This window comes from Halyomorpha halys, unplaced genomic scaffold (genome assembly GCF_000696795.3).
Source record: "Halyomorpha halys isolate HHAL.00 unplaced genomic scaffold, Hhal_1.1 Scaffold40.1, whole genome shotgun sequence".
Lineage (NCBI taxonomy): Eukaryota > Metazoa > Arthropoda > Insecta > Hemiptera > Pentatomidae > Halyomorpha > Halyomorpha halys.
Genome location: NW_027106400.1, coordinates 1,966,063 through 1,984,467, shown reverse-complemented (window position 1 = coordinate 1,984,467; position 18,405 = coordinate 1,966,063). Strand labels below are relative to the sequence as shown.

General features: G+C 30.4%; 2 protein-coding genes across 3 annotated transcripts in view; one reads left to right on the top strand and one right to left on the bottom strand.

The window, feature by feature from the left end:
* Positions 1-2,482: 2,482 nt before the first annotated feature.
* On the top strand, positions 2,483-14,545 carry LOC106687718 (scoloptoxin SSD14; the record flags this gene model as incomplete). The annotated part of the gene is given in 9 exon segments (XM_014431755.3): positions 2,483-2,613; positions 4,711-4,931; positions 5,016-5,211; positions 7,676-7,873; positions 9,495-9,726; positions 11,095-11,285; positions 12,837-13,077; positions 13,148-13,261; positions 14,084-14,545. Coding segments are annotated over 9 exon segments (1,692 nt in total), but the record flags the coding sequence as incomplete, so codon positions are not given.
* Positions 14,546-15,688: 1,143 nt separating this feature from the next.
* The window catches only part of LOC106687800 (beta-chimaerin), a 15,477-nt gene continuing 12,760 nt past the window's right edge, over positions 15,689-18,405 (bottom strand). For both annotated transcript variants that reach the window (XM_014431907.3, XM_014431899.3), the window contains 3 exons: positions 17,973-18,110; positions 16,634-16,739; positions 15,689-16,011 (listed from right to left, as the gene is read on the bottom strand). In XM_014431907.3, coding sequence (XP_014287393.1) covers positions 15,843-16,011; positions 16,634-16,739; positions 17,973-18,110 — 413 coding nt within the window. In that variant the 3' untranslated portion in view covers positions 15,689-15,842. The remainder of the gene's footprint in view (positions 16,012-16,633; positions 16,740-17,972; positions 18,111-18,405) is intronic.

Below are 18,405 nucleotides of genomic sequence, written 5' to 3'. Positions count from 1 at the left end.
AAATAAATTGATTTGTAGTTGTTCGGACAAATTTTCATTTGCCAAATTTATATTCACATGTGAATATCATAAAAACTACTACTATTACGAAGATAAGTGTCATAAACTACTTTATAGAAAGTTAAATTCCCTTTATTTTGAGTGTTGGTAGACATATGTGCGTCTTATGGATCTAAAGATATATTTTTTCAAAAATCCAACATTTTATACGGACAACTAGAAATTATCATTTTATGAGTTTATTTTGTCAAATATCATAAAAACTACTACTCCTACAAAGATAATCATAATTAACTATTTTGTAGTCAATTTAACTAGCTTTAATTTGAGCGCTGGCAGACATCTGTACGTCCAAAGGTTTCTGAAATGAAGTTTTTCATAAATCAAACTTATTGTTTGAACAACTATAAATCAATTTATTTTAGCAAATATCATGAAAAATACTATTCCTACGAAGGTAAAGGGCATAAACTTCTTTATAGTCCACTAAACTAGCTTTAATTTCAGTGCTAATAGACATCTGTCCGTCAAATAGTTCCTGAGATATAGATTTCTCAAAATAAATCAATTATCTACTAATCTTTCAGTAGATTTTTAAGAAATTTTGCTTTTTAAAAAGCTATATCTCGAGAACTATTGGGCGTAAATAGAGCTTTATTTAGGGCAAATATTTCAGCAAATTTGCTCTTCTTTAAATAATGTTCTCTTAGATTTTCTAGTGCTGTTGTTAGTTTTTAAGATATAGAGCTCCGAATAAAAAAAAATTTTTTTAATGTTTTGAAGCAGCCGCCATTTTTTATTCCCCTTACCTACACTTGGCAGACTCATCAATTTTTACTAATAATTATACCTAGTTTTCATTAAAGTAATCAAAAATTGGTGTGAGATAACAGCCTTATTTCCTTTCCTGCTCTTGTACTATAACAGGTACCCTAGAAAGCAGAAATGAAAAATTTGAACGGAAATTCCTCCGTACAATTACAGGAGCAATCTGGAGTCAGAGCCTTAACACATGGAGGAGGACAACTAATAGTGAACTGCTTGCTACTGGTCAGTCAATATCTCATGATATGAAGGCAATGAGGTTAAGATGGGTAGGACATGTGGCTCGAAGCAATCCATCAGGACGCCTCTACGCAACAATGATTGCAAGTATAGTAGGTAAGAGACCACGTGGTAGGGCTAAAACCAGATGGATAGGCAGAATCAACAAAGATGTCAAAGAGCTGCATGTAGAAAACTGGAAAGCAGTAGCCCTAGATAGGCAGGCGTGCAGAAGCATGGTTCGGACGGCCGAAGATCAACAAGGCCTGTTGAGCCAACTGAAACAAAAAATACATGGAATATATATTTTACAATATATTCTCCATATAATATTTACCTTAGAACGAAAAGTATTGCATTTGTTCAAAATTTTGAATTCCAGTTTTCGACGAAACTGTAGAACTGTTTTCGACGTTTTGAATCGAATGGTTTTTGAAATATAGATTTCTCGAAGTAAATTCATGAACTACAGATTTTTCAGTGGATTATTTTATGAAATGTTGCTTTTTAAAAAGCTATATCTTGAGAACTTAAGATGTAAATAGCTCTATTGGGGTACATATCTTATCAAATTTACTCTTCTTTAAATGATATTCTATTAGGTTTTTTAGTGTTGTTGATAATTTTAAAGATATGGAACTCTGAAAGAAAAATTATTTTTTTTTTACATTTTGAAACAGCCGCCATTTTGTATTCCCCCTACTTATACTAGGCAGATTCATTAATTTTGATGAGTAATTATACATAGTTTTCATTAAAGTAATAAAAAATTGAGATAAAATAATGGCCATTTTTCTCCTCTTGGGTTTTTGTGCTACAACTGTTACTGCCTGGGCCCTGTTTCATAATAAAGTACAAACTAATACTATTAGTCTTTTAGATTTAATATAATACAATTACACTGGCTTGTACAATAGTAACTTTTAAACTCCTGTTAATAATAAACTTAATTATTTTTTCTTTTAATATGCTCACCATTACATCATAAAATACGAATTTTTATAGTAACAGAAAAATAAACATTTTTTTCTTAATTTTCACATCCCTTAGTCTATAGATATTTTTTAAATCACAAAACTAAAACAGGAGCCAACCCATCTACACAAAACTCCATTATACATAGCTAGGTAAGTGAAATTGTGTGATACACTCAGGTACCAGATTTGTACTTAACAAATTATTGGAAGTGGAAGATGTGACATCCTCCAACCACCTTTAATCCCCTTTCTACTTGTATCCTCACTGTAACTAAGTACCTTATAGCTTATTGTCAGATGTCTATTTTATCATAATAATTTATTGTAATGGATCAATTTTTTTAAAATTAGATATACACTTTAATTTGCTTAATATATTTTATAATGGAATAACATGTAATGGGTAAAATGTATTACTTTTCAATAGAAACAATTACAAACGCTACTTTTTTACTCTGCTGTGTTTCGCCCTTACTCCTTTTTCTTCGAGTGTCTATTTGGAACCCGATGTCAAGAAGTGGGTGTACCCAAACCCTGCAGTAGCCAGGGGAGCTATTGCCAGTAATGGTGGACCTTGTGCTGCTATTGGAATGTAAGTTTACCACATTTCTGTGATATTTATTTATTCATTATAACAACAGGACAAAATCCTTAATATGATAACATATTACACATCGAAGACAACAAATAACTGATAAAAATATATAGCAATACTGGAACAAACTAGTACTAATGTATAAAAAGAAAATTGAACACTCACATAAATTAAATAACTAACCTAATTAAAAGCATGAGAATACTTTAAAGCATACAAATAATTTAAACTCACACAAAAGTAATTTAAAAAATACATAAAATTAATTTAAAACTTATATCAATACACAATAACTCAAGAAAAATATTAAAAAACTTAAATCTGTACCACTGCTATAACCCATGAAGGGGTAGGAGTGCAGTACTACTAGACCAACAGTTGTGCAAAGAGGTGATTTGGTCGGAGTCAAGCTCAACCACCACTTTTTACTCAAAAAAGGGTACCCACTATATGAGGCTGGGTGATACACAGAGGATTCCCGAAACCACAGGGCTGACTCACAGCTACATCAAAACAAAGAATAATTATCTGCCACAGACGGATTGGATCTCGGGGCCTTGGAGTTTGAAGCACTGTTCAATGAGTAACCCACTCCCACCTCAAGGAACATATATAAATTATAAACTATAAACTTTTAAAAAGCTAACTAGCATAAGAAAGAAATGCAATGAATATGTAATATTCACACTACAGACAAATTAATTAAACCATAATTAAAAATCAATTTATAATTAATAAGTCACTTATATATGCAAAAAGTAATTTAATAGTAAGCAAAAAGAGTATTAAAGGTTTTTTGAATGTTCCCATGCTCTGAACAGGTATACTATAATTTATAAGTCTTAAAAGTTCCGAAAAATTAAAATTAAACAATGTCTCTAAGAATACCAGGTCACTGTGTGCTTTGTTTGTTTCAAGAGATTTAAAATTAAATTATTTAAGAAAATCCAGATAATCAACTTTGAAATAGCAATTTAATTTCCATTAAATTCCATTCCTTTTCCCATTGCCAGTTTTCATCCATTCTTTCCTTTAAACAACACCTATTCATCCACTTATTGTATAACCAAACCTCCACATCATTGTAATAAATTAAATAGGCATATATTGATCAACATTATAAACAGTAGTTAAGCCAATATCCCAATGTAATCATTTTAGTTACTGGAAACTTGTAAACGCTCGCCAGACAAAAATCTTAATGTATGAACCATGCATTTATTCTTAGGGGACATATGTCCCAGAATAAAATTATTTTTTCATTTCATTTCATTAAACAACTATAATTGACTAAGGTTTATTTAGAAACATAGCAATAATTTGCCTTTATTTTATACTAATAGAAACAAGAAAATTGACCAAAGAAGTATGATTACAAATATTTAATACAAAAAGGAAAACTGAAAGGAATATGGTCCAGGTGTGGTAAAAAAAACTCAAATAGTAGAATTATACTATTTGAGTTTTTTTGACCACACCTGGACCATATTCCTTTCATCTTTACACACGGTCAATCAATAATCTTCCAAAAAGAAAAACTTTTTTAAAATACATTAAATTACATAAAATAGAAATTATATTCTTGCAATCTATTTTTATTTATGTTTTAAATAACATTTATGCATGTTTTAAATTATTATTATGCTTTAAGATACTTTTATGTTTTCCATAAGTTTCTCCTTATATGTTTGTATTAGTTATGTGTTGCATTTAGTGTGTACTCTGTTATTATAAGACAGGCTTTTGTCCTGTTGTTATAATAAATCATTCCCATTCAATTACAGATCTAGAACAGTGATTCTCAACCTTTTTTTCATCATTAAATTACTATGCTAACTTTTATTCCAAAAAATATGATGATAATAAAATGTAGATCCTTTCTGTACAATATATTGTACTTTCAAAATGTTAAATTGGGATATTATAAAAATTTTATCCGATTTCTATGATATTTAAAGTAATATTGTGAGTGCAATTAGACCAAATACAAGAGGGATCTCACAAATGACATATGACTACTTAAGTGCCAAATGGGGTTATGGCTACGAGAGTATTAAAATGTAATATATTACCAAATATTTGTTGTTATTTTAGGAAAATCATGAAGAAATATGGCAATGCTGTGGATAGCATAATTGCAACGATGCTATGTGATGGGCTGACTTGTCCATATGCTCTGGGAGTAGGAGGCGGTTTCATCGCAACTATATATCGAAAGAGTGAATCCAAAGTAGTAACACTTATTGCCAGGGAGACAGCACCTGCAGCATCAACGGCCGATATGTTTGCTAAAAACTTTGAATTAGCCAGGAAAGGTAGTCTATATTTTCTTAAACTAAAAACTCCTAAGGTTAATTAATAAGAAATGTTTTGTATTAAGTGGTTAAAAATTTTATTAGGTGGTCTAGCAGTGGCTGTTCCTGGAGAGTTCAAAGGCTATTGGGAGATGTATAAGAAGTATGGAGGCAAAGCCCCTTGGAAAGAACTTTTTGTTGATGCCATAAAAATGTGTGAGGAAGGCATACCAGTTAATAAGTTTCTAGCTAACACCATAACGCAGAGAAAGGATGAAATTTTGAGATCATCTGGGCTAAGGTAATAGTACAGGAGCCAATCCATCTCATAGAACATACATCTGCAAATAATTTTAAAAATTAGTTTTTATCATTCTTACCATATAACCACATTTCTGGCCATTCTAAAACTTACTAATTGAATAATTAATTTAATAAAGTAACGAGTTAGGTCATTTTTTTATTTTTCGGCTATAACTCCTATATGGTGCACCCTCACAAAACTTATAGTACAAAAAATTAAACAGCATTTAACTCTGTGTGGAATGAGTGCTATAACATATTAATTTAGTTAAGATGTATGTCATAAACCATAACCTGTCGAAAATCAAATACGAAATTTATTTTCAAATTTTACTAAAGCTAAGATATAGTGCTGAACTACATATGAATCCAAATTTAAAGAACATTAAATTCTGCATTGAGGACCATTAAGTAATACTTGTTCAAGTAGTGTGATGGTAAACCACTAGTCCCGATTATTGTTAATACACAACAAGAAATGGTGGTTTATGACTATACCACTTAACTGAATTATTACTTATTAAAGAAACCATAGAAGTTGTGTTTTAAATTAATTATAGACTTCCAAGCAAGAAATTATTATACAATATTGTGGAGGCAGTTTTGTTAGATTAGATGGTTCTGACTCCTGCTGAAGATGTGAGGTATACTGCACCAGAAGGCCTCGACAAACAGGTTAGGTAGCTGGCTAGGAGATGAATGAACAGGATGAGTCTTTTGGGAACTAGCTGTAAATCCTCGAAGGATGGAAAATTCATTACGTATAGAATAAGCCTAGCATTCATGGAGTGGGTGACAAGTCCTATGGGAACTAGCAGTAGGTCCTTACAGGAAGGAATCCTTCAATTTGCAGGGAACTAGCCTGAAGGGGATTATAATTATTCCTACAGGAAACTAGCCGTAGGTACTTATGAAAGGAAAACTAGGTTTGGGAAGGAGGATAGATCCAGAGAAGGCAGAATGAAATAAAAGTCCAATATACATTTCCAAAAATAGCACTACAATGTATTGATCCACTATGGATATCACTACACATTCCCTCCTAAGGAAAAGAATTCCTAAAGGGGAAATTCGCACTATGGTCAATCAAGCCATGCTAAATCAACTCTCTGAGCCAATAAACGCCACCGAGAGAAGCTATGAGCAAGACGTTGATTTTCGGTGGATCATAAGTTCCATTAGAAACCTAATTGAATCCAGGAATTAGTTGAAATTCCTACTAATTCAAATAATAAATTTATGAATGTTACTATATATTATATGGTTGTTAGATGTGTAATATCAAAGTAAAAAACAAGAATCAGTACAAACACCAATATGACACCTGCCCAAAGGCAGTAGTAGTTAGCTAGCAGGTTGTGTCATATAGGCCCATAACGGTTAGCGTTGCTAGTTATAATATAAACCAGGAGATAGCCGTATCGTTACTATTAAAATGCTATAAACTATTAAAATTAAAATTTATTAAAAACTTCAGCTTTACAAATAGTCTAAATACTCAAACTCATATAGCCACATAATTCTAATAATTGTAACAAAACAGTATTTATAACTTTTTAAACATTTTCCCTATTGGCTCATTCAATAAGTTGCTAAATCCAAAGTTCTAATTTTTTTTTTTAAAGATAATCCACAGCGAAGGTGATGTTTGCCTTATCATCTACAGGTGACCAACCTATTCTAACAATGGTGGGGGATCAAGTTTTTCATTTTGTGGGACCACCACTTATTGAAAAAAGTAAACACCCCCAGGCCGGATTCGAAACAGCGCCGTCTGCAGATCTCTGAACGATAGACATAGACCTAACCACCTGAGCTACAGACGGCCCAATTCTAAATTTCAGAGAAGCAGTTGCAAAGTTTGATTTCATTCCAAAAATCAGCTCTACCTTTCCAACATTACTTTTTGACACATATCATCAAAGTAGTAGTCAACTTTAAAAATCAGTAATTTATTAAAATAATTTTTCATTTAAGTCCAAGTTCCGCAGTGACAGTGAAAGTGATAATGACAGCTGTCCATAGCCACCACTGTCAGGATATGAACATTTACTGTCATAATAGTATTGCCATACTATTTGGCAATACTGTTAGTGCAGCAGATACATGATAGTGGACTACTGCACCTTAAAATCTCATAATACTGAAATATTTTTTCCTGTTTGGTATTTTTTAATGGTCACAGTTTTTGTTTGTTGTATTTAATCATCATTCACTCACTGAGCTGAACTGTTATTGAGCTTAAGTTTACTTTCATCGTGAGAACAAGCACTGTCATACTTTCTCACCTTTGTGAAATTACTTCCACAACCTGGAAATGAGTCTTTAGATAAAGTTAACCATTAATGAATAGATGCATAAATTATTCGCAATGACTTATAGTTATTAATTAGAAAATAAATTAGGTGTATGGAATGGAATCATATAAGTTCATTAACTTGGATTATATTTGTTAATTTCAGAAAGATGTTAGAAAATGACAGAGGAGAACTTGCTAAATTTGGAGACACTATCAAAAGTCCGAACTTAGCCAGGACTTTGAGAATAATATCAGAAGAAGGACCCGATGCATTTTATAATGGTTCCCTTACAGCTGGGTTTGTGAAAGATATTCAAGACAATGGAGGGATTATTACTGAAGAAGACATGAACTCGTACCAGTAAGTTTCAAATTATTTTACTTTTGTTGAAGTGGTTGTGTTAGATTAGATTGTTCTGATTCCAATTGAATATGTGAGGTACTCTATACCAGAAGGCCTCGACAATGTGTGTTATATACAGGTTAGGTAGCTGGTTAGATGAATGGACAGGATAAGTCTTACGGGAACTATCCATATGTCCTCGAAATATAAAACCTTTACTCTATAGAGAACAAGCCTGTAGTTGCATTGTAAGTTGGCAGGAACTAAGATACTGGAAGGAGGAAAGATCCATAAACAGCTCTAGAATGTATGATGGTCTATGTGGCATAAGTGATTAATACTCACTTCTTCTTAAGGGGAAGAATTCTCTGAAGAGGAAATTCTTACTGTCATCTTCCAATATCCGCTTAGTCAACTATCTAAGCTATTAAACTCCATTGAGAGATGCTACGTGTAAGACATTTGCTTTTAGTGGATAAGAAGATTCTATTATAGTATTTATTGATTCTAATAATACATTTCAGAAAATTACAACATATAACATGGCTATTAGTTTGTACAATTAAAGCATTTACAAGAAATATACATTACAATAAATGTTTACCAGCAACTATAATAGCTCTCGGTGAGGCAGCTAGGTAGTGTTGCGTCTGTATGAAATGGTTAATCAGTAGCTTGATCGATGACTAACAGATAGTAGCATGGTTACTACACCTTCAATAAGTCAATATACTGCTCAATTTTATTAAACATATGAAGTAAGTACTAAAGATAGATAATTCCTTAGCCTCTATTACTGGAAGTTCATTAATTTACTGTATCCCTGAAGATTCTATGAAAGAACAGGCAAAAAGTAATATTCAATGTCCAGTCTATCCAATGAATTGAAAAGCTTTAAAAAATTTTTGAATTCTTCAAAATGAGTATGAATTCTTTTTATGAACTTGATACATTCTAACATGATTGATACATTTCTGCAGGCATGCATGCATGTAAATTGCACGAGAGGGAGAGAGAATAGGAGAGAGGTTTGGACTAGTATATCTCTAAAACACTTGGATCTGATTAATTTATTTTAGAATGATATAAAAAATATTCTTGGTGTCAGACTGTATTTTATTTTTATTTCACATTTATTCACAAATATAAAATTTAAAAACATTTAACAAGTAATTAAAGTATTTTGCTTTTATAGCTGACAATTTTAATATTATTTCTGATATTGAATAATAAATTTTATAAAATGAGAAAAAATATATTATAACAAAAACCCCACTCCCCAGACATAAAATATAATAAAACAATCATATATCACCAATTATAATGTTAAAGTGCCATATGTTTTAGTCTTTTATGCCAGGACTTTTTATAAAATAAATTATTCCTGTAGTAATTAAGTATTACATTGATGTTATCATAGGACAATTGTTCCAGAATTTGAAGAAATATATTGTAAATTTTGCATAGTCTTGGATATTCAGAATATCTTAACTTCGTGCATATATATTATTGGGATTCTTCCAGGAAAGGATACAATGAATCTCTTGGATTTAGAAAAATATTCTATAATATTTATATTCACTTGTTATTTAATTAATTTGTTCCGAATAATCTTATAATTTTATTATTTTTTCTTGAGGGTTCGTTGGGAAAAGCCTGTTCTTGTCCAACTGTCTTCAGGAATCAATGTTTATTCCGCTGGGCCACCAGCTTCCGGCCATTTACTCGGCTTCATATTGACAATATTAGATAATACCTTGAAGCCTGGCATGGATAAACTTACCAATATATCTATAATTACTGAAGCATTTAAACATGCTTATGCGATGAGATCTAACTTTGGAGATCCATATTTTACAAACATCAGCCAGGTAAGATAATTTTCTTAACCAACTTGGGTCTAAATTAATCCTCGTTCACTTCAGAACATATGTTACTATGTTATTCAATACTTTCCCATAGTACTTTTCCAAATTTCTTCTTAATACTTTCTGGTAACAGATTTATGAATTCTAATTTCAACAGTTTTTAGAAAAAGTTGCATGCGGAATCCAATGTCTAAAGAACTTTCCTCCTAACACAATAAATGTCACGTTCTACTTGTTTTGGTGATAGTAATCGAAAGATTGAAAAAAAAAAAAAAAGAAAGGAAAAGAAAATTCTGAAAAAAAAAAAAAAAAAATATATATATATATATATAAATCATTATTAATATCATAAATAAATTATGTAAAAATAACATAAAGAATAGGTTTAGTAAAATGAAATGAAACACATAAAATTTTATAACAAAGAAAACAATAAAGAAAATAAATATAGGGAATTAATCATTATAACTTAAATAAATCAAATAAAAGGTCTTCTTTAACGTACAAAAACAATTTGATGAACAATAATAAATGAATGATGCCTGCTTGATGAACGAAAAAGTCTATCTGTATGTCCTGTTGAGGATAAAGGCTGTGTGTGAAGATAATAGCCGTAATCAGCAACGTACCACCACAGTCATAAGCAGACAAAGTGCAAGATATAATGTGGCAGAAATTAAACATAAGACAATGGGGCCAGTCTTTTACTATAAACAGCGCATGTAAATGTTCTTACTTACAATATAAGTGTTCTTGCCAAAAATACAATGAAAATAATAGATCGATTCCTTTGTTTAAATAATAAAATAAATACAAATTTTTAATCTTTTAATATAAATAAAATAAAATAAAATGTTTACCTAGGTATATTAATGTTATTTCTCATTGTAAAATTTCAACATTTTTCTGATCTTCATTATCTATTCAATGCTAATTTGTTATAGAATCAATATTGAAAATACACACAATGATTTTATAAAGTTAGTCATCTTGTCAACTAAAAGACTCAAATATAGGTGAATTAAAATTAAAACTAATTATTTAATCACTATGGTGACGAAAACATTTATCAGACTGATGAAATGGAAAAACACACTGCTCATGCACTCCCCAGTTAAATAGTCAGTCGTTATTACAGACCTTTAACTTTTACATTTTTTTATAAAATCGTATGAGGTAATGATTTTATATATTACATATTATTGTTTCTAAAATCTTTGCATTTCCAACAGTATATATAATAAAACTCAATTACTACTCTCATTATACTCTACTCAACCAGAAAAAATATTTTTCCTTTTATATCCTTAAGTTAATCATCAAATCCTTTTAAAAAAAAGAAATAAAAAAGGCATTTTTTTTATATTACAGATTCTTCAAAAGATCAATGATAAAGCTTTTATTGAGGAAGTTAGAGAGAAAATACTAACAAACCAAACTGATAATCACCCAGAACACTACGGAGCTAACTATTATGACAATGAAGACATGGGGACCGCAAATATCGCAGTAGTAGCTCCAAATGGCGACGCGATTTCAGCCACAAGTACCATAAATACAATGTAAGTCAATATCCATTGATTATCTAAATCCGGAGTAGCAAACCCCTTGCCTTGAACATTTATCTGGCCCATGAGATTCATCAGGCTTTTACAAAATAATAGTAAAGACAATAATAATAACTCATTATGTTTAAATTTTTTACTACAAAAAAATGTCTACAGTGGGTCTAAATCTAATATAGGAATATATAATTTTATATGTGGCCTGGGGAGTAATGATGCATTTCTAAAGTAGCCCACAAGATCATTTGGATTGGCCACCTCTGATTTAAATCAATGATTATAAAATTATATCATATATTCAGTACCAATGTTTTATCAATAAGTTTAATTATAAATTTGGGTCTCAATTATATAACAAGGATCTACGTCAGATGATGATTATCAGGAAAATTTTATACATAGATGATTGATTTTATATGAATTAGGAGATGGTCAGGGCCGTGGTAAATAAAAATAGTTTTGAACTATTATTAATGGGCAGCATTTCAACCTAAAATGAACATCTTCATCAGGGCTAAAATGAAAAAAATACAAAAAAGGATAAAGCTAATATACGAGTACAAAAGCGATGTAAGTAAAATATATATAAATAAACGTTGATTCAAATTTTAGATATTTCAATTTACAACTGCCTTAATAGTATTAATTTATCAGTTCATAATTAATAACTATTTCAGTTGAGATATCTTCTTTGTTGATTAATAGATCTGTTTGGTAATATATTTCTTTTTTATTAGTTCATTTCTCTTAGCTATGTATTTTTTTTTATTTAATACTAGATTGGTCTGGTAAGCCTTACATGGTTAATATAACAGTTACATTTTTTGTTCTGTTTAAGAATTGATTATGGGGGGAATAGTTTCCTGCAAAAGATGCCCCTAACTATTTCCATCATCAACGTCATCCATCTCCCACCTGAGCAACGAAAGTTTCAAAAACCAAGTTTTCTTCCTTCCCCTTCTCTTCGTGTTAGTTCTTAAATGTATTATAATTTCAATTATGATGGGGAGTTAAAATAAAGTTTTTAAACTCTTTGAATCTTTTCGACATGGCCGCAATTCAACGGACTTTTTGCAGGACACATACCGCCATTTTGGCTTTGAACGATATCTTGTGTGACTGCATATTTTACTGAACAAAATTGGTTAGCTTGCTTTTAAGTTTAAAACTACAAATAAACATATTGAAATGGATCATAACATAAAACATACAAAAAATCATTTATATATAAAAAAAACTATTTACTCATAAAAGAGGATATTACAATATAGATAAAAATAATAATTCTAGAGAAGATAGAATTTATAGAGAACTATTAACACCTCATTATGCTTTATTACAGTTCATCAGAATCTCACAAGCTTCATTGAAGAATTAAATTGAAATATAATGCTTTCTATGGTTCGAGATTTACTAATATTCAGACATGATGGGCAATATCATCAGAATTATTTTTGTGACATATTTCCTTATGTTATTATTTTTAAAAAATTATTTACTTATATGAAAACTTTATGAACCAGTATGTAATTATTACCTCAATCATAGATTTGGAAGTGGTGTTGTATCGGAGACCACTGGTATATTATTGAACAATCAAATGGATGATTTCTCAACACCTGGTTTAGTGAATACTTATGGAGTTCAGCCATCAAAAACAAATTTCATTGAGCCAGGAAAGCGCCCTCAATCATCGACTTGCCCTTCTGTCTTGATTGATGACAATGGTGATGTTCGCCTGGTTGTCGGAGGTGCAGGAGGTACAAAAATAACAACATCAGTTGCCTTGGTTGGTATCATAGAAAATTAAGTAAATTTAAGGATAAAGGCAAGTAATAATATGTATAATATATTTTCAGACAATTATTCGTAACATTTGGGCGAACAAACCCATCGCTGAGGCAATGGACCTGCCAAGATTTCACCATCAACTGATGCCCATGGAATGGCGTTATGAACCATCAATGCCTAGAGTAAATAATATTAATATCTTTATAATTTTCTATCCAAGATAAAATATGCAAAAAGAAATTAATCTGAAAAAAAAATTTCATTAGAGCACATGAATGAGTTGTTATTGATAACCTTAGTTTGTGTTTTATGGATTACTAGTTCAAAGTCCATTGTCTACAATTCTAAGGATGGTAGGAGTTAAGTGTTAAAAGTAAACATTATTTTAATATTATTGTGATTATGGGTGTAAAAATTCAGAGATGCGTAATTAGAAAAGCAATTCGTCATCTCCATCTAACTTGGTGATATACAAAACTGTATTAATAAAACCGAATGGTCCAAAAAATGGTGTCAGTGGTTTCAACGACCCTTATCAACAGCCTTCAACCCAATGTCAAGAGTGGCTCACTTACAGCTCAAATCCAAGTCCTGATTAACATTTAAGGAATGATTTATCATTTATGGGATTCCTAAATTTTTAATTTTCAAAACTGTCTTTTTTCAAAGCAGTTAAATGACCATAACTTACAATGGTGTCATTTTTCCCTAAAATTTTCATTATTTTTAAACACAAAGATGATTCTGACATTAAGAAGTTAATCAAAGTGACTATGATATCTTTTTAGATATGGGGTCTACTCATTCAGTAATTTTCCTTACTGATGTGTTGATATTTTTAGAATTTTTTGAGTTTATTCTAATTTATACTGTCCTTTCAATAATACAGTGATAAACCCCTGTTGCTGGAAGGTAGAAAATAAAATAATTAATAATTCTTCCAGTATTGTCTTTAAAAAATTTGTTTTTCTTCTTTGAAAATAAAATATCCTTTTTTGTTTTAGCATATCATCTCAGGTATGAAGGCTCGTGGTCATAGAGTGAGTGTCATAGGGCATAGCGGTGAAGTGACAGCGATAGCTAAGAATGGAAAAATATTCAGCGCAGCATCAGATGGTCGTCGACCAGGAAACACATCTTATTATTTGCCACCTTGCAACTGTCCATCATAAATTGATTTAGCGTTTTTTTTATCACTCCAACAATAGCATGCCATCTTATATTTGACAGAGAAATACTATTTATTGCAGCTAGAGAATCTTAAATTCTGAGAACCCGCCACTTCTACTATTCTCCTAAACTAAAGTTGTGTTGCTCCTTGTTCAAAAGAAAAAAAAAGGCACACATAGAACAGATTTCCCAAGTGTGAGCAGTGAGGTTATGTGGAGGAGAAAAAATACTATTGAGTTAATTAATACTTGTTCAAACGATTATTATTAGTGATTAAATTATTACATAAAATAATATGCTAATTAAATTTAGACCCATGTAAACAATATTTTCTCATTTTTTTTCTTCAATAACCCATTTCCACTACCAGAGTAAATAGTCGTCACTCATTATTTTATTTTATGTATAACTATTAATTTTGGAAATTTGTTTTCATCATTTAGTTTGCTAATTTTATAATGCGATGGTTGGGGATGTGATCAGTGAAGAACACAAATAAGTAAAAACTTATTTATTAGTGTCAACGTTTCGACAAAAATTTCAAGCCTTCATCGGGTCTGAGAACAAAAGATTTTGCGTAATTAAAAATTTGATAAGCTAACAAAAAATGAAATAATTAACATATTTAGGTAAAAATTTGGAAATTGTGGTTTTAAAAGCAAATGTAGCATTCAAAATTTGTTTCACTAAAATATGTGAGGTAAATACACTCCATTTAATAAGCAAATATAAAAATAAAATGAGTGGAGAAATTTGTCGGGGGGTGCGGTCTGCAAAGAACAACATAAATAAACAAAACCATATTTATTTATTTTATGGCGACGTTTCGACCTGAGTTTCAGGTCTTCATCAGGGGTTGTGGCGTTACGTACTGAAACTCAGGTCGAAACATCATTATAAAAATCCAATGTAAACTATTAAAACTCATTATTTTGCTAATTTTATTTCATCTTAAAGATCTGTTATTTAAATCTCTATTTATTTTATTTTTATTATGTGTTTATAATTAACCTCGCCAAATATATGTTTATATCCAAGCCTTCTTTTCTTTTTTGAGTTTCTTTCAAAAAGACTTCGTCGATGTGTGGTGTCTTCAACAAGCTCATTCGAATTTCTTGCTAGTAAAGTCATACTGATTCCAGGCCAAATGCTTCCTGATCAGTGCAATGCAGCTTAGAAAAAAGGAGCGAGAAATGAGAGGCCAGGGAATGGTTTAATACGGATAATTAAGTAAAGAAGAAGACACAGGCATTCTTACCCTGTCCCTACACGAAATAATGCTAGACATTTTCACAGGCTGGTAAAGATGAACAGAGATATTTTTATCAGTGAGTAAGAATCTTTCACTGTTGTGATTTTTACATCGTCCAGGCCAGTAAAAGTTAATTTAAAATGTTATCCGTAACTATAAAATCATCAAGGAAAACAAAATAAACTAATTACAAACAGATACATTTTATTCAAATAACACATTATAAACAAAATCCTAAAACAAATAACACATACATATAAAACTATTTCATCAAACTATATTGTCCTTTCGATAATAATAAAAAGGAATGTTCAGCAGCAAGTTCTGTCTTACAGACGAGATTAGAAGATGGCTACATGGTGCTGTATTAGAAGGCAAATAGCTTTGATCTCGCCCGACATGTCGGGGATCTGATGAGACCCGGTCGTTGGGGGAGGCATAAGCGTGGGTGCGAAGACAGTGCTCAGGTTGTAAGCGCTCATTTTGTTCGACTGCTGCTCTTCGTCGACCCTATATCACATCAATCAACCAATTAAATCTAATAATAATAACAATTATTTTATTTATAATCTTTTCACTTTTTTGAGACTAATTATTATTGGGTACTACTTTACTGAAATCCTCATTATGTTTTTTAAAATTTTTAGTGAATAAAAAATCATTTAATAGAATCAATAATATTTGTTTCTTATTTTTCAAGAGACAAATCAATTGACATATAATAACCGTGAAAAAAATGTATACTTTTTGAGCTATGCATCTTTACATTAGTGACGAAAATGCTTAATTTTAATAATAAATGGCAGTGCACTAAGTACATACAAAAAAATATTCATTTTCATTAGTTACTTGAAATATTTATTGATATATATATAAAATGAATGAAGGTAGGTATTCAATTGATTTTGACTCAATATAAAACGCCCAACTCCCCATGTGGCAAAACGGTCCATATAACTTTTTTGACTTCACACCAGACCTCAGAACTCCTTTCTAAGCCACTGAACCATACGTCTTAGTCAATATTTTTATCAATAACTTTATACATATAATGGTTTAAAAAAAATTAATTAAAATATTAAATTTATAAAATAAAAATATAATTAAACATGTTTATGATAGAGTTACTGACTTGGCAAGATGGGCCATTAGATACTTAAGCGTGTTGTAGTGTGCTGGAGGTAACAATGAGAGTGCGTCCTTCGTCGCTCTGATCTGTTCACGCAGTGTACCAAACTCTATAAAGTAAATAAAGTTTATTTTAATTTAAATCAAGAGTAGAAAATGTCTTAAAATATTTAAGGAGCTTATTTTCAAAAGGAAATATATCCAATTTGAATTTTTTTTTTTTTCATTAATGTAAAAAAACAAATGAGAGAACTAGTTCAATAATCAGCTATATATAAAGAATACTAAGATAAGAATTTACTTTATCAAGAATACTAAGATAAGAATTTACTTTATCAAGAATACTAATCAAGAATACTAAGATAAGAATTTACTTTATCAAGAATACTAATAATAAGAATTTACTTTATCAAGAATACTAAGATAAGAATTTACTTTATCAAGAATACTAAGATAAAAAAGAATTTAGTTTAAATATCAGGGAGTGGATTCAACGAAAACAAACACTTAGACATTTTACTAACTAATATTATACATTCCAGAGCAAAAAATGCTCATTTTCATTTGCTCACCAGGCAGTTCTATAAAAATATATCTCCTTATATTATTTGAAAACCATGGTTCTCACAAGTAAACATAATGAAAGATATAAAAGGTTATATTAGACTTAGGACGAATCATGGAATTTGCAATAGCTAACTGCATAAAATGGGCATAACTAAAACTTTTCAAAACAAACATTGTAATGGTAAGGAAATGATATTATACTGAAATGTCTGGCATACAAAAAACAATGAGAAATATTGTTCAAAGATTCAGATACAAATCAAAATATTATTTATGATAGCATATTAAAAAGTAACTATGCGAAAATATGTTACATCCATAAATATTTGAAACCCATAAACAATAATGTATAACAGAACTAGTTAAGGTAGAGAATATTAGTAAATCACATATATTTAACTTAATAAATAATAGCAGTAACAAATAGAATATAATTAATTAAAAAATGGAATAACTAATAGAATATAGGTAACTAATGCTTGGCTATATGGAATAAACCAATGCCGCCCACACAGAGGGGAAAAACAAGTTTAATTCCTTAAGTTAAGTCCTTTCTCCCAAATCATTGATACTTTCATGTCATCCAGATGGTACAAATACCTCTATAACATGTTAAATTACAATTGATTTCAATAACCCTCAACCTGTATTATATACAGAATCCACTTTAGTCGATGTTTAAATGACAAAACATAAATAAACTGCTATGGCTAAAATAAGTAGCATGAAATGGTTAATTTGAACCTGGATAAAACAATGACAAAAGTTATACTTACGCACAGCCCTAAGCAGTATTGGGTGCACTTCATAGGTAAGCAGTGGAATCGGCAACAGTCTGAAATATTGTTTAAGGATACCAGCGACTACATTTATGTTATCATAAACCTCTGCAGTAATATCAGCATTCTCACCATCTGAAATGTAACAGTTAATCAGTAAGATTGCGGAAACTGAACAAAAAAATTGAGTTTTAAAAACTAATTCGATTTCATGTAAAATTAACATACTCAATACACCTCTCAAAAAGAAAGCGATGTATAAAAATATTTTTTATACATATTTCAAGATGGGTAAAATCACGTAATCTGAAGTACATTTTTTTTTCTTATTTTAACCGTTAATTTGACATCAGTATACAGTGTTATCTCGGTCATCAAAACATTTTTTTTTTAGAAAACTCAGCAGGCAATAACATTTTTCACTAAATGT